This window comes from Trifolium pratense, linkage group LG1 (genome assembly GCF_020283565.1).
Source record: "Trifolium pratense cultivar HEN17-A07 linkage group LG1, ARS_RC_1.1, whole genome shotgun sequence".
Taxonomy (NCBI): Eukaryota; Viridiplantae; Streptophyta; class Magnoliopsida; order Fabales; family Fabaceae; genus Trifolium; species Trifolium pratense.
Window position 1 is genome coordinate 3767393 of NC_060059.1, and position 23312 is coordinate 3790704.

The window sequence follows — 23312 nt, forward strand, 5'->3', positions numbered from 1 at the left end:
ATGCCTTTATTATAGGTAAGTAAATCAACAACAAGAACCATGCCCTTTGAGGGAAGGAAAAAAATAATAGGCATAGAAAATATGACCAGGTTCAGTGAACTCCGATTATTCACTCACTCGTGTTTTAGTCAAACTTAAAGCATAACACAACAAATTCTATTTTCACTTTGCACCACCACCATCGCTCAAACCAAGTTACTATGTCTAATTTCTGAGTTCAAACCTCTCAGCGAGAACACACTCATCGAATACATCAAATCAATCCCTTCCCTTTCATCAAAACTCGGCAACAATTTCTCCGACATATCCGTTAAAGAAGTCGGAGATGGCAACCTTAATTTCGTCTTCATCGTTTCAAACTCAACTGGTTCTTTTGTCCTCAAACGGGTACAATTTTCACACCCACCAATCTTTTTGTTCAAATAAATCATGGGTTTTTCCAAATTTCGTTTCTTTTTATTGAGATTTTTAATGGGTTTTGCATTGTTGTTATAGGCTTTGCCATATGTTCGTTAAATAGGAGAATCATGGCCAATGACAAAAGAAAGAGCTTATTTTGAGTCGTTGGCTTTGAAAGAAGAGGGTAAACTGTGTCCTCAACATGTTCCAGAAGTTTATCATTTTGATCGTACAATGTCTTTGATTGGTATGCGTTATTTGGAGCCGCCTCATATAATTCTCAGAAAAGGGTTGATTGCTGGTGTTGAGTATCCTTTGTTAGCTGAACATATGTCTGATTTCATGGCAAAGACACTCTTTTTTACTTCTCTGCTTTTTCGTTCTACTACTGAGCATAAACGGGACGGTATGATTACTCTTTCAAGTCTTATTCACTGTTTGAAAGTATCATATTTTATAATCTCATACTTTGCTTGAGATTCAATTGAGCTGATAGTGGTTATTTAATTTTGTTTTTGTACCGGAAACATCGGTTTCTCTAATGTGTCTATGATTTGTCTGTGTTTTGCCTCCCTGTCCATATAAGTGCATAAATGTTTACCATTTGACTGGTCACTTATAGCATAAATGTTTACCATATAAGTGCTTATATATAAGCTATTTATATAACTAAAGATGATATAAAGTCAAATTGGTGTCATATAAGTTATAAGCTGTTTTCATAAGCTATCCCGAAGAGTTAGTACAAATTAGACCAAAACAACTTATGGACATGTCAATCGTTTCCGTAAGTGTCACGAGTGCTTATGCCGGTAGATAAATTCAAACCAATCTAAAACAAGCCCTAAATGCGATTTTTTTAATAAGCCCTAACCTTAAAAGGATGGAGTAAATGATGTCCTCTTTTTGTGGCTATACATAAGATTTTTAAACTCATGATTATATATTTGATATTATCTCAAGACATGTTACCATTAGCCCTAATAAATGTGGCTTGATGCAGTTGCTGAATTTTGCGGGAATGTGGAGCTATGCAGGCTCACGGAGCAGGTTGTTTTCTCTGACCCTTATAAAGTTTCTGAGTATAATCGCTGGAATTCTCCTTATCTTGACCAAGATGCCGAGGCTGTTCGGGAAGACAATCTACTGAAGCTTGAAGTTGCTGAGCTGAAATCGAAGTATTATATATGGCTCACTTTATTCTTCTTTTTATGCTGTAGCTTTGTTGTTTGGGTTTTTTGTTGATGAGAATTTATGTTCATTCAGGTTCTGTGAAAAGGCTCAGGCACTAATACATGGAGATCTACACACTGGTTCTGTGATGGTTACTCGGGAATCAACACAAGTTATTGATCCAGAATTTGCATTTTATGGACCAATCGGTTTTGATATTGGAGCATTCCTGGGAAACTTGATTTTGGCTTACTATTCTCAGGATGGACATGCTGATCAAGCAAATGATCGAAAAGTAGGTCCCCTATTTCTATGTCTTTATTGGCCTGTATCTTTCATTTTGTTCTGTATTTGTTACTAACACATAATATAAGATTTCTTAGCCCAACATTAGCAACAATGGAAAACTTGGTTGCAGGCTAGAATAATTTGCATGGTTTCTCTTAGGTGTTCAGCATATGATATTCTTTACGGAATTGGGATGTTGGATATATAAAGAGATTAGACATCTCTCCAACATCGACTAGTTTTTAGGAGTACCCTTTCTCTGTTAGTGTTTTTTTCTCTTATTTTTCTTTGTTGAAGTTTTCTTATCCTCTGATCTTTACATTTCTATATCTTTCTTTAACACAATATGTTATGCAGGGATATAAGGAATGGATTCTTAAGACAATTGAAGACACTTGGAATCTTTTCCACCATAAATTCACTGCACTTTGGGATGAACATAAAAATGGTCCTGGTGAGGCATATCTTCCAGCAATCTATAACAATCCTGAAGTTCAGCTACTTGTACAGAAGAAATACATAACAGATGTGTTTCATGATAGTCTCGGATTTGGTGTTGCCAAAATGATAAGGTGCATCTTTTTCTTGATTTTTTATTTTTTTTTGCTCTTTTAATAAAAACAATAAAATGAGGTTGTAATAATAATTTTCAATCGAATGCTATGGAGTGGTTTCTATTGTAGAAAAGTTGGTAGAGTCGCATGTTAGTTGATTTGGGCATATGTGGACACGATAAGTCAAACTCGAAGTACCGTTAAGTAGGACTGACATGAAGGATAAAACTAAAATCGAATTATTGGGAAGGATTTAGTAGGTCAATGAACTATAATTTGATAAAGTGCTCTAGTGATTTTTTCCCAGTTGTATTTGTATATGTGTAAATATGGTGTACATGTGCCTGTGGACTAAATACTAGCATGATTTCCTTCACTTCCCTGTCTTCTCTCATTGCTAGTATTTTTAATATTTTTCCCTTTTTGAAATTTATTGTTTCCATCAAAATTGATTTTGAAACAAACCTGTCTTGCTCGACGGTATTTATATACCTTAGTGTTATATGTCCAATATCAATCACATTCAGCTTGTTCAAAAAAAGATAACTTTCAGTCAAGTTCAGTTGGGGTTACCCCTACCTACCTTGGAGCATATCCATCATAAAAGATGATACATTATAATGGAACTGATTCATCTTAAGACCTTTTCTCATTCCCATGCGCAAATTGAACCATGGATTTTAACAGCTAATGCCATTATGCATTTTTTGTCCTGGTGTTATATTCACTAGGCCTGCTTTGTATAAAGGAAAAATAAATAGATTCCAAAAACCTGGTGTCAAGTCCAGAGTATCATTTGCCCTGCCCTAATCTTAGTTGAGTAGCATTAGTTGGAATTCCGTGGGTTGTTTTGTACAGCCTGTGTCCATAGAAGAATGAGAACGTGTTATGTTATGACTAATTCTTCCATTTCAACTATTTGACACACAGGAGAATTATTGGTGTGGCACATGTTGAGGATCTTGAATCTATTGCTGATGCCGGTAAACGGGCAACCTGTGAACGTCGGGCACTTAATTTAGCTAAGACGCTTCTCAAAGAAAGAAGAAAATTTGAGAGCATTTCTGAAATTGTCTCAGCAATTCAGCAATTTTAGTCTTGACAAGGTTTTGCTATATCAATACCTTTACCTCCATCATTTATCTGTTTTCCAATATATCATCTCTTAGATTTTGGCCTGGTGAGTACTACTACTGGATAACTGTTACTATGTCAAGTTATGTATAGTGAATGAATTTTCTCGTACCTTCTCTGTGGCGAGATGGTACTGATGGCATAACACTGCAATAGTGTACACTGTGTTGTTTACAAGTTTCGTGTGATTACATAAGGTTCCATTGGAAGTTATTTTTGATATGATACTCAATTATCAAATATGATGGATAAGATGATGCTTCTACTGATTCAGTATTGTAATTTTAATGCTGTTGGATTTAAATAATATATTTTACCTTATATTTAATGTTTTGTGGTGGTATCAATTTTCCTTTATAATTGGTTATTATAATACATTATCTGTTTTCGTATTAGCACCAGCTATGGGGTATGGTTTCTTTAGTTAGTGTTATTATTATACATGGCTTTATAGTCACTCCACAGCTGAGCAACCGGCTTCCCTAGCAAGTCATTAAAGTAACTCTCACTATAACTCGTCTTCATCATCGTGTTCAAATCCGCCATAAACCCATTTTTGATGTTATCACAGAAGTCCAAAAAGTGAGCTGTGACCTCATATCCTTGGTCCCATTGGTCCCCTACACCCGGAGGACTCCATTGATCTGAAGCATAACCAGCCTTCATCCTCACAAAATCAGCTATGCCCTCGGTGAGTCCTGAAGGAGCCATGCTGTTTCCGTTCCACAGCAATATATGAGCCAATTCGTGATATATCAACCCAATAATCTCTTTTTTTATATCTCCACGATATTTTTCAATAAAGGCCGCACTTATATGAATTATGTCATTACTGGCAAATGCAATGCCGTCTATATTTTCAATTGTTACATTGACTATTTCGACACTCTTGGCGTCAACATTATTGTTCTGTTGAAAGAGTTTCTGTATGAATTCTGTGGCTGAGCTGAGTGTTTGCTTGGCATAATCTGCACCTATTTCTTTGTCGAAACGGGCAGCACCGGTGCTGGCTCCGGCATTGTTGGACACCTAATAGTCCATTGACATGGCACAATTAGCAGCTGCTAGAGTTAGGAGGAACAAAAGGACACGCTTTAGGTGTTGTTTATCCATTGTTGTTTTAGGTGTATTTTGCATGAGATCATTCATTTGAGGTGCTTTTATAGGTGTTTGGAGGTTTGTGCGGTTATAAAATAGCGGGAAGTAAGGGGGTGCAGGGAGCATGATGACATATATAAATTGTGAAACGTTCAGAGATGATTTAACAACACCAATCAAATTCCTCCTCTATATTTTCTCTAATAAGAAATCATTTTTTTAGAAATAAGTCTAATTGGCATAAGGTTTGGTCTCGTGATGAGGGACTTGAATAATATGCATCAGATCTTAAGTTTCCATTGTAAAAAAAATTTAAAAATACCATAAAAAACACTAGGGAGTGAGAAATCAAGGCCATTTCTATCACAATTTTTTTTTCAATACTCATTCCCTGGGTGCCAATGAGGTTGACCTAAAGTCAAAGTCAAGATCTTTATCTTGATGCGTCTTTATGTATGATATTGTTTTTGAAGATAATGTATAAGTTATTTTTATAGCATAAGATAAAATAATGTTAAATTATTTATGTATAAGTTATAAATTATTTTAGAGAACTTATGAAAATCGTTGACGATAGCAGGCCGGGAAGGAATAGAAAGCGGGGATAAGGTCTTAGTGTAGTCGATGTCCTCTTTCAGAGTGAACCCCTTGATTGACGACAAGCCTGACCTTCTATCTCCCAATCTTGCCTTTTGATTCCTTTGATAGTAGATAAATTCAAATAAACTAAATCCAAACATCCTTAATTTGTAAAATTTCAACTATTGTTTACTTTTGGTTAAATACCATTTTACATAACCCGTAGCTTTTATTTTATAGATCATAAATTAGCTGATAAGTTGTAACTGCATGCTAACATTTATTTAGAATTTCATACAAACTTACAAAGACTAATCGACATATATATGTCGTTTATTCTCTCACATTAATATAGAACTATATAGTAATTTATTTATTTATTTAACCCCTTGATTAATTAGGCTATATTGCCATACTTTGCCTTATATTCCGTAAACAACTGACCAGGCGTCTTACCCAACAGCTCAACAAAGTATTGATCATTATAACCATTCCTCAACTTCTTATTCAAATCTGCCACAAACCCATTTCTTAAACTATCACAATATTCCAAAAAACGAGCAGTAACATCATAACCATGATCCCATTTATCTCCTTGCCCTGGTTTCACCCAATGACCAGGTATATAGTTTGCTTTCAATCTCACATAATCAGCTATACCTTCAGTTAATCCAACTGGAGCTTGATTATTCCCAAACCACTGCCAAACGTGTGTTGTTTCATGATACAATATACCTGTAATTTCATTTTTCAAATCACCAGTATAGCTATTAACATATTTTGCACTTAAGTGAATTATATTGTCGTTTACATTTGTATTTGCAGGCACATCACCCGCAGTTTCCACAACCACAATTAAACTCACCTTCTGCACGTTTCTTCTGTCGGCAGGGTTGTTGGTCTGTTGGAACAATCCCCATATGAATTGTGTGGCGGAGTCTAGTTTTTGTCTCGCATATTCTACTCCTATTTGATCGCGGAAACGTGCACCACCAGGTGTAGAGCTTGACTTGACGGATATAGTTACGTTGTAATCAACTGCATGTATTCCATGCATTGTAACAATGAGTACTATGAAAAAACAGAGAGCTTGCATGGTTAATGTGGTTGTGTTTAGAGCTTTCATGGTTTCTTTTGGATAATGAGTTTGTGGTTGCTTAGTGCAAAACGATTGGTGCATGCTTTATATAGAAGAAAAAAGTTGTAACTTGTACTTTCAGTTTTTAAATATAAATAAAAATTGATTAAAAAAAGTTAATTATTTTCCAAAATAATTACACATGAGTGAATGGTAAACGGACAATAAGTTGCACTGTTTATACATTATTATTTACCTATAATCGTGTGACGTAGGGAGTATGACGTAGTATTCTTGCTTATCTTCAATGTTGTTTGTTTTAGCAACCACATGTTGAATCTTCCAAACAATTGTGTTATCATATATCATATGGTCCCGACTCATGACCAAGTCTTCTGTAAGTCTTTGAATAGGAAATATACCAAAGAAAGAGGGCAACATAATTTTGTTTTTGTTATTGCCAATAATTGCTTTCTGATGTGATCCTTCTTCAATTGTGTGATGGAGAGTAAATGTGACCACGATGATGAATTCAAGTTTGAGAATTTCTTCTCGCGCCCCCTGTTATACTTGTGCGCCTCGTGGCATTTCCAATTTACTCCCTCGCTATTTAGGCATAAAATGATCATCATAATGCAACGACTATCTCCTTAACTAAGTGCAAACTGTGTTCGCACTCTAAATAGCGAACTGTGTTTCAGTTCGCACCCTATTTTGTGAGCGGCAATTTTATTTGACTCAAACCAAACATCTGCGCCCCATAAATGAAAATATTATTCGACTCATAAGTTACTGCATGTTGAGAATTTATTTAAAATTTCATTCAAACTTACGAAGACATATCGACATATATAGCATTATTTTAGAAAGTATGATGTATACAGTCGTTTATTCTTACATTAATAAGCTTTTCGGGCTAGCTTGCTTGAATGCGGGCGGGCTTTGTTAGTTTCGTGAGTATAGTTCAGTTGATAGGATATTGTGTTATTCATTTTAATGGTGAATTTTTATCCCCTTAATTAATTAGGCTATATTGCCATACTTTGCCTTATAATCTGTAAACAACTGATCAGGCATCTTTCCCAACAGCTCAACAAAGTATTGATCACTATAACCATTCCTCATTTTCTTATTCAAATCTGCCACAAACCCATTTCTTAAACCATCACAATAATCCAAAAAACGAGCTGTAACATCATAACCATGAACCCATTTATCTCCTTCCCCTGCTTTCACCCAATGATCAGGTATATAGTTTGCTTTCAATCTCACATAATCAGCTATTCCTTCGGTTAATCCAGTTGGAGCTTCATTATTCCCAAACCACTGCCAAACATGTGTTGTTTCATGATATAACACTCCTATAAATTCTTCCATCACCTGAATGTTATTAATCCACCTTGCACTCAAGTGAATTTCATGGATGCTTTGATATGTATATGCAATTCCATCCACGTCGTCTACAAATAATTTCACCGTCTCCACGTTTTTTCTGTTTTCATGGTTGTTTTGATGGAACACATTCCATATGAATTGTGTGGCGGAGTCTAGTATATGTATCGTGTATTGTGCTCCTATTTGATCGCGGAAACGTACTCCACCTGGTAAAATATTAGTTACATTAATTAGTTGTTCTCGGAGACCATATAAGTCTTACTATGCTTCTTAATGTAATCATAATTCGCTCGTTATTGAATATATTTTTCTCGTATTAATGACTTGTATCGAGAATAGTAATACCTGGAGTAGAGAGGGCGGTGTTGGTGACACTATAATCAACTGCTTGTATTCCATATATTGTAGCAAGGAGTACTAAGAAAAAACAGAAAAAATGCATGGTTAATGTGGTTGTGTTTATATCTCTCAGAGAAAAAGTTGATTATTTAGTGTAAATATATTAACTTTTTTGATAAATTATTACTTATAATTTCGTGATGGAGGGAATGTGGCCGTATAGTATAATCTATGGAGTACTTTTGTTTTTGTCTTGAATGCAATTGTGGTATCCAATGGTTGGTGATGATTCATGAACAAGACAAGTCTTCTAGTAAGAAATATTCAAGGAATTAAAGACGGCAGCAACATAGTAAAAATCAAAATGATATTTCACCATAACAGGTATTTTCTTATAGATCATAGATTAAGTCATAAGTTTCAATATTTAAATTTTGATACAAACTTACACGACATAAAGACAAAGTCGCTTATTCTTAACTTAATACATAAGCTACTGCTACTATAATTTATGTATCCTTAATTAGGCAATATTGCCATACTTTGCCTTATAATCTTTCCACAGTTGATCAACCGTTTTCCCCAAAAGCTGAACAAAGTATTGATCACTATAACCATTCCTCATCAACTTATTCAATTCTGCCACAAACCCATTTCTCAAACCATTACAATAATCCAAAAAACGTGCTGTAACATCATAACCTTGATCCCATTTATTTCCTTGCCCTGCTTTCACCCAATGACTAGGTGCATAATTTGCTTTCAATCTCACATAATCTGCTATACCTTCAATTAATCCACCATTAGCTTGACCATTACCATTCCACTGCCAAACATGTGTCATTTCATGATACAAAACTCCAGTAATTTCATTTTTCAAATCACCACTATAGCTATTAACATATCTTGCACTTAGGTGAATTTCATTGTTGCTTGTATATGCAACACCATCCATGTCGTCTACGAAAAGACTCACCTTCTGCACGGTTTTTCTATCGGCAGCGGTGTTCTGTTGGAACAGTTTCCATATGAATTGTGTCGCGGAATCTAGTGTTTGTGTCGCGTATTGTGCTCCTAGTTGATCACGGAAACGTACTCCACCTAATATCACATGTAAAGTATTAGTTACTTCCTCTGGTCTCATATATAAACAAATTTTCACTGTTTAGGTTCATTCAATTATTAATGTATCTGATAGTACATTAATTAGTTAAACTTATTAATTATTCTCATTGACTATATAAACCTTAATGTATCTCTTCGTATAATTAAAAAATATACCTGGAGTAGAGAGCGCGTTGTTGGTGACACTGTAATCAACTGCTTGTATTCCATGCATTGTAGCAAGGAGTACTAAGAAAAACCAGAGAGCATTCATGATTGTATTTGTGTTTGGAGAATGAATGAGTTTGTGGTTTAGTGAACAAAGATTAGTGGTTTATATAGAAAAGGGTAAGCAAGTGGTTCAGTGGTTGTAACATTAAGATGATGCAACAGAAAGCCATTTTTTCTTACTTTATTTTTAAATGCTTGTTTGGTAAGTAACAATATATTGAATTTTCCAAGCAATTGCGGTGTCATATGGTCATGATTCATGACTAAGTCAAATCTTCTAGTCTAGTAAGAAATGTCAAGGGGAAGGGAAGAGGCCGGGCAACTTGGTCTACCTAATTATAACCTTTTTTTTCTTGCCATGACCTTTCTTATGTGAATGTGATCCTTATCTAATCTTATTCAATTGTGTGAGGGAGTGTAAAATTCAACCGTGCAAATGAGTTTGAACTTTAAACAATGTTTATTTGAACACTTTTAATTTTTCAACATCACATTTTCTTTTTCTTTTTTTCTTCCTGTCACATCACCGACTTATCACATGTATAGTCACTTTCTATTTATTTTGCCCTCAATGTGTTTAATGGATATATAAATGTACAAAAATGGTATTTTCTACAAGAGAGCTGTTATTTAAACATCAAAAAGAGCTGACAAAATATGGACACATTACTGCTAACACATGTGCATGCAAATTGAGGTTAGAAAAATATTTAAAAATTCCAAAACCGTATTTTTGTCATCTTTGTGTTGATATTTTGTGTTGAAATATCATTTTCGTTTCTACAATATCCTTGATAATTTGAGAGTATTTACCAACAACTAATGAGAACAAGTAAAACTTGGTTAAAAAGTTAATCGTAAATGTCACATGCAAATCTATTAATTACATGACTTGCTCTCATCAATTATTGGATAAATACGCTCACATTATTAAGGAGTACTCCCTCCTTCCCGAATTATAAGAAAAAATAAAAAAATCACACTTATTAAGAAAAAGTAAAACATGATAATTTGAAATATGTTTTTGTGGGTTTTCCTTAGAATAAGTTGCATAGGAATATATAAAAAATATTTTTTATTGGTTGTTGTTTATTGAGAAAAAGGTAGAGAGAGAAAATTAAATGCAATTTGCATTTAATTTTATGTGAATAAGGGAAAAAATTCTTGAAAATAACTTTCTCCCTTATAATTTGGGACAAAAAAATGAGTTTTTTTCCCTTATAATTTAGGACGAAGGGAGTAGTATAAGCCTTGGTAAAAAAACATTTTCCTAAATTTTAGAGTTTTTCCTACCATACAACTAATTTTGAGTTAAGTAAGTTTATCTCTATTTATCTCTTCCAAAGTCATGCATACACACCCATGTGAGTGGGTGTCCACCAAATAATGTTACTTGTGACTTGTGAGGGTACTTACTAGGTAAAGAGGAATAAATAATCATTAGTACAAAACTAATTCCATACTTATTTTTGTTTTCTTTTTTTTTTTTTTTTTTTTTTGTATAGTAGAGGGCTAACGCCCAAAGGAAATGAAACTACATAGTTAAACGAACATTCCTAGGCATGCAAGCCCCAGATATGTCGTAAAAAAGAATTCTCTGAAGCTCCCTAGGGGGAGACTCGATAAAATGAACATCAAAAGAACTTAGAGAGTAACTGAAATTAGCAAGCCAATCGGCGCTTCTGTTTCCTTCGCGCCAAATGTGTGACAAATGAACTTGCCAATTTAATTCCAAAAGTTGTCTGATACGACTGACCAAAGTGGGTATGTTTCCTTTAAAGTTGCTTTTCTTTGTCACCATATCAATCAAGACTTTAGAGTCACTTTCAACATGAAGATGCATGATCCCCTCTCTACGAGCAAGGTCTAGTCCCAGGTACATGCCCCACATTTCCGCATGGAGAGCATCACAATTTCCTACGAGCAAGAATTTTGTTTTCTTTTCTACCAACAATTTTTTAAGATTAATCTAGAAAAAAAAAACCATAAAATAAAAATTCCTAATCACCAATTTTCCCCCTATATGTTATTTCATTTTTCTATTTTCTATCCTTTTCCTATGCATGATTCTTGCTCAAACCCATGATGTGAGAGCAGCACCAATTTTTCAAATCAAAATTTGACCATAAGGTTCACTGAACTCATGTTATTATTCCCTTCCTTTCAATTTCAACCACCAACCATAGAATTTTCTTGATACCATGCGGATGTGGCTGCAAAACTAAGTTTTTAGTACTACATATATTCCATCTTGATTTTGCAATCACTTCCTTCAAACCAAGTTGTTACTATGTCTAATTTCTCAGAGTTCAAACCTCTCAACGAGAACACGCTGATCGAATACATAAAAACCATCCCTTCCCTCTCATCCAAACTAAACAATGATTTCTCCAACTTATCTGTTAAAGAAGTTGGAGATGGCAACCTTAATCTTGTCTTCATTGTTTCCAACTCCAATGGTTCTTTTGTAATCAAACAGGTATCACGATCAAACTGCTATAACTAACTAACTAATTAACCAACTAACTAACTGGTATAACGGATTATTTTTATGTTTGATATATTTCAAGGTTCTGAATTAGTAATTTTTTTTACTTGATTGGGTATTGGAATTGGTGTTAGGCTCTGCCATATGTTCGCTTAATAGGCGAATCATGGAAGATGACGAAAGAGAGAGCATATTTTGAGTCCTTGGCATTGAAAGAAAAGGGCAAACTGTGTCCAGAACATGTACCAGAAGTTTATCATTTTGATCGTACCATGTCTTTGATCGGTATGTGTTATTTGGAGCCGCCACACATAATCCTAAGAAAAGGATTGGTTGCTGGTGTTGAGTATCCTTTGCTAGCTGAACATATGTCTGATTTCATTGCAAAAACACTCTTCTTTTCGTCTCTGCTGTTCCGTTCTACTACTGATCACAAACGGGATGGTATGTATGCATGTACTTTGCGCCCTCTATTAAGTTTTTTTTTTATAAGCAATGTTAGTTGTTAGTATTACAATGTTATGTTAGTTTTTTCTCCTTTGCCAGGACTTGAACCTTGACCTCCTGCTCCTTAACCCTTAGCTCAACTAGCTTACCTCAATTAATTGATACTAGTTTCAAAATTATATATCATTTGCTTAGAAACCGTCTAAATTAATGTCATTTTATGTCATGGATCCTTAAATCATGGATCCTTATATATTGATGCCGCCTTAAGGGTTATGACATATGTTACCATATATTAGCTTTAAGTCATGCTGATTCAATGCAGTTGCTGAATTTTGCGGGAACGTGGAGTTATGCAGGCTCACTGAGCAGGTCATTTTCTCTGACCCTTATAAAGTTTCTGAACATAATCATTGGACTTCTCCTTATCTTGATCGCGATGCTGAGGCTATTCGGGAAGACAATCTACTGAAGCTTGAAATTGCCGAACTGAAATCAAAGTATTAATATATGTCTCATTTTTTCCTTCTTTTCATCGACTAGTTTTTTATTTCTAAATTTTTCATGGTCCTTTAGGTTCTGTGAGAGGGCTCAAGCACTACTACATGCAGATCTACATACTAGTTCGGTTATGGTTACTCGTGAATCAACTCAAGTTATTGATCCTGAATTTGCATTTTATGGACCAATGGGTTTTGATATTGGAGCATTCCTTGGAAACCTTATTTTGGCTTTCTTTTCTCAAGATGGACATGCTGATGAAACAAATGATCGAAAAGTATGTCCTCTTTTCGCACATGTCTTTCGTGCAGCCTATTTTCTACATAATCTACCTTACAAACTTAAATGATTTCCCTCTGTTGTTTTAATGTTGTTCATCTCATAATTGGTATTTTACTTTAAAGTTTTGTGTTTGGTATGTTACATTGCATTGAAAGGTAAATGAATAAGCTATAGATTTGACACTTAAACTGTAATTGTTTTTCCTTGTCTAAAACACAGTGTTATGCAGGGTTATAAGGAATGGATTCTTAAGACAATTGAAAACACTTGGAATCTTTTCCACCATAAATTCACTGCACTTTGGGATGAGCATAGAAATGGTGCTGGCGAGGCATATCTTCCAGCAATCTATAACAACCCTGAGGTTCAACTACTTGTACAGAAGAAGTACATGACAGATTTGTTTCATGATAGTCTTGGATTCGCTGCTGCTAAAATGATAAGGTCAGACTCTTCATCATAATTTTAATAAAAAAAAATTGAATTTCAGATCAAATAAGCATATGCAATATCAATTACCTTTTATTTGATTGACAGGAGAATTGTTGGTGTGGCACATGTTGAAGATTTTGAATCAATTACTGATGCTGCTAAACGGGCAACCTGTGAAAAACGAGCGCTTGATTTTGCTAAGATACTTCTCAAAGAAAGAAGAAAATTTGAGAGCATTTCTGAAATTGTTTCATACATTCGGCAAATTTAGTCGTGACAATTTTGTTTTTTTTGCTGTATCAAATATCAGTACTATCTTTTGTATCTTGCTTTACAAGTTATTACATCTTAGATTTGGCTGAGTGAGCACTAGTTGATGGTTGTTTCCCTGACAAATTATATATGTGGTACACTTTATAATTAGTGTCCACATCAATAAATGTGTAGTACATTAATTTTGTGTGATTAATGATGTTCCTTTGGAACTTTATTATTAAATAAGACTGATTTTACAGTTCTACTGATTCAATTTGTAATTTCAAAGCTGTCTGGTTTAAATTTTATGGTTCATCTAAGAAAATCGAATCGAACATGTGAGGTTTCTGAATAATGGTTTAATTACCTTAAACTTCTCAATCAAACTCTTTGAATTGAGAGTTGGGCCTAACTCAGCTCTACAAAACCGGTTTATAAGACGAGAATTGCCTCTACTTATAAATATATATATTCATGCTATCTCGCAACCGATGTGAGACTCTTGACACAAACCATTCAAATAAACCAAATCATAGACAATATCGTTCTACGGTTCAACCAGTTGAATTGTTCAATTCTATTTATAAAAGGAACAAGAGCCACAAAATAGTCTTGTATAAATGTGAAGGAAGTAGATTAAATATTTACAGTTCTATTTATCACACCTACATATCAACTGGCTGTTAAGATTTCAGTGAAAGAAATGATTTTGCAAAACTGAATTACTTCATTATTAACTGGCTTTTTATAGCCTGATAATCATGCATTAACTAGCTAAGCCAACAACAACTAAATAAACATAATTTACAACTAAATTCAAGGACTAAACAACAACTATTTTACAAGGACGGACTAGCAAAACAGATTAACAAAAATCCTCCCTTAAACTGAATTGTATATTACAATTACTAGTTTAGTTCAGACAAGATACACATTCCTCACATACTTCTAAGCTTTAAGAAAGATTCTAACTTTAAAGGCTTATTTAGGCCTTACAATCGCCACTAACTACTAACTAACTTGGTTACATTCTATAAAGTCTCAAACCATAAGTAACAATATTGATCAGAATTATCAAAACTACTGCAACATATGCATGCTTGTAGTATCTTATGGGAAAAATAAAATAAAAATAAGTCTAACACAGTTTTATTTAAAAGTCTTAAAATATTCTCAGTGACCGCGCCCTCTGTGACTTGGTCCAGAATAAGCCTGGCTAATTATTAAACTTATGAATGAAGGAGGAGATTGATCTTTCAGAGGTCTCATGCCTTGAACATTCATGGAGTAAGTGAGCAAGAGGAGGAAAATGATGATGAGAGAAATTTCATTAAGTGCTATTATAAGAGAGTAATCCTTCATTTTGTTAGTCTTGTAGCTCTTAAGCTTCTTTCAAGTTACAAATGAGGACAAATTTTAGGGATGACAAGAGCCAAATAAACAAAAACTATATTGCAACCCTGCATGATGGATCATGGTGAATGCAATATTTATATGCAGTTTGTGTAGGGTGGTCAATTGAATTAATTCAATACTAAGACATGCTATATGTGCTTTGACTTTAGTTATTATGGCAACCTAGGTAGCGGAATTATAAGGTCATTAGGTTCAGTGCTTTGAATTTATAGTTTGAATAAGACATTTTTTATGAATAAAAGCTTATCAGAGTCAAAACATATCTTAAGGTTCAAAGAACAAATACTTACATAATGCCTATAAACGAAGTTTTAATACCGATAGTGGAAGTTGAACTCACGCCCATAAAGAATATGAGCCAACTTTTTATCAACTTCGCCAAACCTTTGTTGGCCATTAAGACTAATATATCTAATAAGTAGGGTATTTGCTTTTCATATTATGATTTATGCTAGCTAGTACTTAATTATGAGTTTAATATGTGTGGGATAACAAAGGTCAATTATGTGTTTAATACGTATGTTATTTTGATAAATTTTTGGACTTCAGAGGTTACATCAGTTAAATTTGTTTAGCACACACTAATTAGTGTAGAGGGTTATTTAATGATTAAATAGAGCTGATAAAAGTGTTAGTTTGCTTGTAAATTTGGAAAAGCTAAAATGTGCCCTAAGGGCACATGTTAGTGAAGACCCTTAATCTAAATTGAATCAGATATATCAATTTTTTTTTGCTCACATTAATTTGCTTATAATTAAGGTCAAAGTAAGTAGCAAAGAGAGCCATTTTCTTGATGAGCAGCATTGGAAGAGACTGGGAACTACGTTTTGAATTGATCTATTCTTAAAAAATAAATCATGATTGTTCTATATCTATGTCTTAATACTACACATGCATATCAAAGTCCAAGTCATTGGTCTAATTAAGCCTAAGGTAAACTTACTCAGAAGTCTGTTGGGGATTCAAACTCTCTAAAGTCTCAATACCAATTCCAAGCATATTGTTGATACTAACTACATAAGTCAACCACGTTCAACAATAATCTAGAAATTTATAGTACTAATATTTTTTGAAGCAACAAAATTACCAACTTTAAAGCCTATTGACATGGATTCCGATTGTCCATGCTGTAGACGATCAGACACCAATATTTAATCGGATAGTTAGAAACAATTACTGCATTGATGCCGTGTAAAATTGAGATCCTATTGACATTCACATCACATACATACATTTAAGCCCAACTAATTTGTTATAATGAACAGAGAAGATCAAACCAATTGAATTAACTGCTGGTGACTGTGTCTGGGAATATAATTATCAAAAGTGTGGTTGGTCAAAATTTGTTGGCTCCACGATAGTTCCAAACTCTTGCGCATGCAATATATATGGGAGTGAAATTTGGTTTAATGACCAATTTCGTTCCCGGTAAGTACCATGGCTTACCACATCATCATAATAGACCAGTTAACGAGTGGCATGTAATCTTAGGGATTCAAGGTCAAAAATAAGAGGATGACTAAATGATAATTGGATTGCATTAGTAGATGTGGTAAATTCTAATATGGACCACTTCATCAAGTGGTCCATGGTGGACCAGTCACGAATAATATTATAATGAATACGAATTTTACAAAATCCAATGTTTGGATTGAAAGTTTAGATCATATAAATCATCCATAGAAAAATTTAGAAAAATTGAAAATCATTTGATATGTTATTGAGACACATCAAGATTAACGTTTTATTAAATAACGTAAATCTTGATGGGTCTCAATAACATATCAAATGATTTTCAAAAAAATCTATAAAATTTATGGATGATCTATACGATATAAACTTTCAATCCAACAGTGAATTTTGTAAAATTCATATTCGACACATCATGTATGGTATTTAAAAACACATGATGTGTCACATTCATTAAATGATGTGGCAATACATTATAGGATGTATGTGTAAATAATTTTTACACCGACAATGCACAATAATTAAACTCTAATTTTTTATCCTACTCGTTTTCTCACGCGCCTTGTGAACTTACAAAAATATCTTTGTCCGTTACTTAGGTAGTACTCAAGTAGCAGAATACATTTTTCAAAAATTTCTCATTTTTATAAAGCTCATCACTTAAGTAACGGAAGTGTAAAAATGAAAATGAGTAGGGCGCGCGAGATGCAGTTAAGGCGGGAAAAGAATATCTCATCTTATTTTCCTTGAACTTCATGGAGGCCCTTGTCACGCACTCTTCTATTCAACGAGTTGTCTTTTAAACCGGATCCACACAACAAATTTAAAACAACTTGAAAAAAAAAATTTCTACCCCAACTTTTATCCCTTTACCCCTACAAACTAATTGCTTTCCCAATTTTATCCCTATAGACTTCGCCTTCACTTCACCCCACAAAATATTAAGGGCTCGTTTGAGCCAGCTTTTTTTAGAGCTTATCTAAATAGCTTATGCAATTTGTATATTATAAGTTTGTCAAGGTAGTTTATAATAAAATATCTTATAAAATTACAATTTTCACTAGTGTGGACTTATAAAATAGCATAAAACCTAATTTATATTGTATAAGTTATTTGCATAAGTTCTAAAAAAAACTGGGCCAAACGAGCCCTAAGTTTTCCAGAATTAAAAATGAATTACAAACCGGAAGAGATCAGGAATGATTTCCAGTTTCCTCTCGTTCCCTTCAGTTTCACAGTCTCTTTCACCCTTCCATGACTCCCTCCCTCTACCAAATTCCTTCTCCGAATCCTTAAGTGATATAATTTCTTCCTTCAATAAATGGTACTCGATAGTGGGTTGTGCTAAATTCAAGGAAAAATAAATGGAGTTTCCTTAAATCACTCAAAGGTTGTTTCTTTGCAAGAATTTGGCGGTGGTTTTAAACATAACCATGTTAGTGTTTTGGTCAAAGGGTGTACTTAGATTCATGATAATTTGGATGATTTATTTGTATTCTGGTTGAATAAAAATCATCATGCTATATGGGTTGAGCTATTTGTAGACAAAATTTGTATGTTCTTCGTGATAAACCTGGTGCTTTGATTTTTTTTAATTTCATGAAATTTGTTGTTTTTTTTTTTACAAAGTGAAAATGAAATTTGTTATTGTAGTGAATATTACCGGAAAATTTTGTTTATGTGTTTCGAAAACTTTTTTGAAGTGTTATGGATTTACAATTTGATTACCGGAATTTTTTTTCTTTTGGTTTACTATTACCGGAAAACTTTTTGTAGTTGTGAATGTTACCGGAGAACTTAGTTAATGTGTTCCCAATGATAGAAGGGTAAAGTTGGAATTTTTTATATTTTGTTGAGGTAAAGGTATAAAAGTTGGGGTAGGAAAAAAAAATTCAACTTCTTTTATGAGGCCTTTTAACATAATAAAAAAGAAATGTACGGTGTATAAATAATAAAAAATTGGGGGTGTGCATTTTAGCCTAACATGGTTTATCTCCTGAAAGTGCCACCAAATTTTAACTTCCGGTAGGAACTTTTAGAGGCAAAATGACAATTTCTGGGAGGGTTTGAGCAATTAAGGGGGCGAAGAGAAATTCCCAAAAGAAAATTACGAAACAACATAAGTGGAAAGTATGGGCATAAAGCCCAAATTATATACAAAGACCCACCACCACATCTATCGCGCCCCCGCTTGGATGTTTAGGAAGCACCGACACTCCTCAAATTAGGCGTGTTCGTGTCGGATACGTGTCGGTGTTCGTGTCCGACACCGACACTTATGATTACATTAAATTATGTTATTTTTTCAAATTTTTATCGGTGTCGACGTGTCAGTGTCCGTGCTTCATAGTATAAAAATGTTCATTTAATACTTTTATATTCTAGAGTCTCTTATACATTGTTTCGAAAATGAATTTTTATATGTTTAGATTCTAGAATATGAAATTTATTTTTAGTGATACATATTTGTATTCTTTAGTTGTACGTTTACATTTTTTTATATATGGATGTTCCTCATGATCCTATCGTTGATGTGAAGTCAGACATTGATCATGAAGTTGTGGATCCTCCTCGTGGTTTGATTGGTGCAATGTGTGATTTCGCATTAGAAAAAAATCCACAATTTTAGCTGCAATGTCATATAGGTCATTTTTTAAAAATCCACTTTTTTACAAGATTCTGCTTAAAAAAAATTAGAATGTGAAATACTAATAATAAAACAAAACTAAAAATAAAATGGTGATTGGCTATTTCAATAATATATGTGCCAAGCAAATTGGTATCTAAATTCTAATGTACCAATTTCATAAAATGAAGTAAAGAATACCCTTGTACAAAAACTTATTAATGGGGTCATATGAGCATGCGTATTCAAACGATACAATACAAACTATATTCATTGATCTTATCCCACAACATTAATTTGTACACGGCACAACCAAACATGGTAATGATATATTTTCCCGTTGTTTACATAATAAGAGGTTAATTAGAGACAATGGGGTTTTTTGTTTTCAAGGACAGAAAAAAAAGAAAGAAAATATTCCATCTTCATTTTGCAATCACTTCCTTCAAACCAAGTTACTATGGCTAATTTCTCTGAGTTCAGACCACTCAATGAGAACACACTGATAGAATACATAAAAACCATCCCTTCCCTTTCATTCAAACTAAACAATGATTTCTCCGACTTATCCGTTAAAGAAGTTAAAGATGGCAACCTTAATCTTGTCTTCATTGTTTCCAACTCCAATGGTTCTTTTTGTTAAATATGCTTGGATCTCATCCCCAAAAGCTAGCTCAAAGGGTGAGGTTGCCCTCACATATTTATACACTTAACATCCCGGGAACCTAAGCAATGTGAGACTTCAAACAATCTCAAACAACACAACAACACATTCAACACCCACCCTCACGCCTAGCGTGGTCCTGGGTCAAATGCCCACATTGCAGTCCTTAACCCGGCTCTGATACCATGTTAACATAGATGAACATATGCAAAATAGATGTGACCATGGAGAAGACTAAAGTAGAGAACACCCTTTCTCTTAGGGTTTCAATATGATAATAAGCAAAGCTAATGAAACAAGAGTTACAATATAGTATATAAACTAGAGATTAGAAAAGACTAAACTACCCTTACATAATAATATAATAACTACTATCTAACATCTCCCCTCAAACTCACGATGCATTAGCAGAGAGCATCGAGAGTTTGTCAATCAAGAAACGAAAACGTTTAATAGAATGTGTCTTTGTGAACAAATCAGCAATCTGCAAGGAGGATGAAATAAACGGCAAAGTAATGGTGCCATGCTGAAGATGATGACGTGTGAAATGACAATCAATTTCAATGTGCTTGGTACGTTCATGAAATACCGTGTTGTGAGCAATTTGAATGGCACTCTTGTTATCACAATACATAGGAGTTGGTTCAGAAAGAGGAACACCCATATCAGAAAGTAACCAACGCAACCAAACTATTTCAGTAGTTGTCGATGCCATAGCACGATATTCAGCTTCAGTAGAAGAGCGAGAAACAATGTCTTGTTTTTTACTCTTCCAAGAGATGAGAGAATCTCCAAGAAAGATACAAAACCCTGTGGTAGACTTACGATCAGTAGGGTCACCAGCCCAATCAGCATCAGAGTAAGCACGTAACTCTAAAGAAGAAGATGATGGAAACAAAAGACTTTGAAACTGAGTTTCCCGAAGATAACGAAGAATACGAAGCACAGCTGCCCAATGTACAGTAGTGGGAGAAACAACAAACTGACTAACAACATGCACTGCATAAGCAATATCAGGTCTAGTAATAGTGAGGTACACCAAGCTTCCAACCAAAGTACGATACAAAGTGGGATCTGGTAAAGGAACACCATCAGATGAAACATATTTGACATTCAGCTCTAGAGGACTATCTACTACTCGAGTATCAGAGAGACGAGCCTGCTCAAGAATGTTGGCAATGTATTTGGATTGGGATAAAAAATAACCCCTAGGAGAGTAGGCAACTTCAATTCCCAAGAAGTAGCGAAGAGGGCCCAAATCCTTCATCTCAAATCTTTTTGCTAACTGTAATTTCAACTCATCAATTCTATTAACATCATCACCTGTAATAATCATATCATCAACATATAAAGAGAGTATAATACGACCATGAGAAGTTGTCTTAACAAATAAAGCAGAGTCATGATCACTAGAGCAGAATCCAAGAGATATAATCACCGCAGAGAATTTCTCGAACCAAGCTCGTGGAGCTTGTTTCAGACCATATAACGCTTTCTTCAACTTACACACTTCCCATGGATTATGAGAAACACCCGATGGAGGTACCATATAGACTTCCTCCAGAAGATCACCATTTAAAAAAGCATTTTTAACATCCATCTGAGAAATAGGCCACTGACGAACAGATGCAACAGCAATAAGAGTACGAATTGTAGTCATCTTGGCCACAGGAGCAAATGTTTCTTCATAATCCATACCATATTGTTGAGAGAATCCCTTAGCCACAAGACGAGCTTTGTAGCGCTCAACTGACCCATCAGACTTGGTTTTAATCTTGTATACCCAACGAGCCCCAATAGCACGTTTTCCTGGTGGAAGAGGTACTATGTCCCAAGTATTTGTCTTGTGCAAAGCAGCAAGTTCCTCTTCCATAGCCTTCTGCCAAAGAGGATCAAGAACAGCTTCTTTATAGGAAGATGGCTCAGACAAACTGTGAATAGAGGTTAGGAAAGAAGCAAAAGAAGTAGAATAAGTTGAATAAACAAAATCAGGCAATTGAGTAGACTTACGGTCACGGGAAGGATAACGAGGAGGAGGAGGTGCAGTAGGAACCACAGTCACAGGAGGTTGTTGAGTAGTTATTGGGACAGAAGGGACATATGTATCTGGAGTAGCACTAGTATCATCCCTGCAGTTCTCAAAATTACAATCACTGGATATATCATTATCAATGCCAAAAGGATCAATATTAATTAGGTCAGACCTGCTAGGAGTATGTGAATCAGACGAAAGAGAGAAAAATGGTATGTGCTCAAGAAACACAACATGACGAGAAACATACAATTTTTTACTCGAAGGATCATAACAACGATAACCCTTTTGACCATCCCCATAACCAAGGAAAACACATATTGTAGATCGAGGAGACAATTTATTACGCTCTATTTGTGGACGAAGAACAAAACAAGTAGAACCAAAGACCTTCAAAGAAACATAATCAGGAGTAGAACCATACAATTTTTCAAAGGGAGACAAACCTGAGGTAACTGATGATGGAATTCTATTAATAACATGAACAGCAGTACGAATTGCTTCCCCCCAAAACTCACTTGGAACTGAAGCAGACAACAAAAGGGAACGGGCAGTTTCAACAATATGACGATGTTTTCTTTCAGCAACGCCATTTTGTTGAGGAGTATCGGTACAAGCAGTCTGGTGAATAGTACCGTCATAAGCAAGTAACTCAGAGAATTTATTAGAAGTATATTCACCACCTAAATCACAACGGAAACACTTTATAATAGCATTATGTTGGGTTTTAACCATAGCACGAAACATATGATAAATTTCAAAAAACTCGGAACGATTTTTCATAAGATAAACCCAACAATAACGAGTATAATCATCAATAAAAGAAACATAATATTTTGACCCGCCTTTGGTAAGAATCGGTGATGGACCCCACACATCAGAATGAACTAAGTCAAAAGGTGCTTTAGACACAGAAACACTTTTGTTAAAAGGCAAGGCAGAAAATTTAGCAAGTTTACAGCCACAACAATCTGAAATATCATTAACTTGCAATTTACCTAAGGCTCCAGTAGATACCAAATATTTTAATCTAGATGCTGAAACATGACCAAGACGAGAATGCCACAAATAAAAGTTAGAAGATGATAAATTCAAACGAAAAGATGATAAATCAATAGTTGATGTAGAAGTTGAGGCTGCTGTGTCTGGTACTTTCAGCTCGTCCAGAACATAAAGTCCCCCCTGTCTACGGCCTGTCCCAATCAACCTCCCAGATTGTGGATCCTGCACATGACAATGAGTGGAAGAAAACATAACCGAATAACCAGAATCACATAATTGACTAACAGAAGCAAGACTCAAAGTGAGATTAGGAATATAATAAACA

The 23312-nt window shown here is 34.5% G+C and overlaps 6 protein-coding genes across 6 annotated transcripts; 2 read left to right on the plus strand and 4 right to left on the minus strand.

The window, feature by feature from the left end:
• LOC123902797 (methylthioribose kinase-like) lies at window positions 1–3876 on the plus strand. The gene is made up of 6 exons (XM_045952593.1): window positions 1–387; window positions 496–805; window positions 1403–1577; window positions 1666–1867; window positions 2218–2432; window positions 3345–3876. The coding sequence occupies exons 2-6, from the start codon at window positions 535–537 to the stop codon at window positions 3508–3510; spliced, it is 1029 nt and encodes a 342-aa protein (XP_045808549.1). The 5' UTR covers window positions 1–387; window positions 496–534; the 3' UTR covers window positions 3511–3876.
• Window positions 3877–3968: 92 nt separating this feature from the next.
• LOC123911615 lies at window positions 3969–5004 on the minus strand. The gene is made up of 2 exons (XM_045963072.1): window positions 4969–5004; window positions 3969–4577 (listed from the first exon to the last, which is right to left on the minus strand). Exons 1-2 carry the CDS (start codon window positions 5002–5004, stop codon window positions 3969–3971), a joined length of 645 nt encoding a protein of 214 aa, XP_045819028.1.
• Window positions 5005–5393: 389 nt separating this feature from the next.
• Window positions 5394–6393, minus strand: LOC123902798. Its single transcript, XM_045952594.1, has one exon. It carries the CDS (start codon window positions 6349–6351, stop codon window positions 5623–5625), a length of 729 nt encoding a protein of 242 aa, XP_045808550.1. The 5' UTR covers window positions 6352–6393; the 3' UTR covers window positions 5394–5622.
• An 897-nt stretch (window positions 6394–7290) lies between these two features.
• On the minus strand, window positions 7291–8140 carry LOC123902799. Its single transcript, XM_045952595.1, has 2 exons — window positions 8044–8140; window positions 7291–7904 (listed from the first exon to the last, which is right to left on the minus strand). The coding sequence occupies exons 1-2, from the start codon at window positions 8138–8140 to the stop codon at window positions 7327–7329; spliced, it is 675 nt and encodes a 224-aa protein (XP_045808551.1). The 3' UTR covers window positions 7291–7326.
• A 284-nt stretch (window positions 8141–8424) lies between these two features.
• Window positions 8425–9545, minus strand: LOC123902801. The gene is made up of 2 exons (XM_045952597.1): window positions 9319–9545; window positions 8425–9138 (listed from the first exon to the last, which is right to left on the minus strand). Exons 1-2 carry the CDS (start codon window positions 9413–9415, stop codon window positions 8561–8563), a joined length of 675 nt encoding a protein of 224 aa, XP_045808553.1. The 5' UTR covers window positions 9416–9545; the 3' UTR covers window positions 8425–8560.
• A 1847-nt stretch (window positions 9546–11392) lies between these two features.
• On the plus strand, window positions 11393–14020 carry LOC123902800 (methylthioribose kinase-like). The gene is made up of 6 exons (XM_045952596.1): window positions 11393–11851; window positions 11995–12304; window positions 12633–12807; window positions 12884–13085; window positions 13320–13534; window positions 13628–14020. The coding sequence occupies exons 1-6, from the start codon at window positions 11663–11665 to the stop codon at window positions 13791–13793; spliced, it is 1257 nt and encodes a 418-aa protein (XP_045808552.1). The 5' UTR covers window positions 11393–11662; the 3' UTR covers window positions 13794–14020.
• The last annotated feature ends 9292 nt before the right edge of the window (window positions 14021–23312 follow it).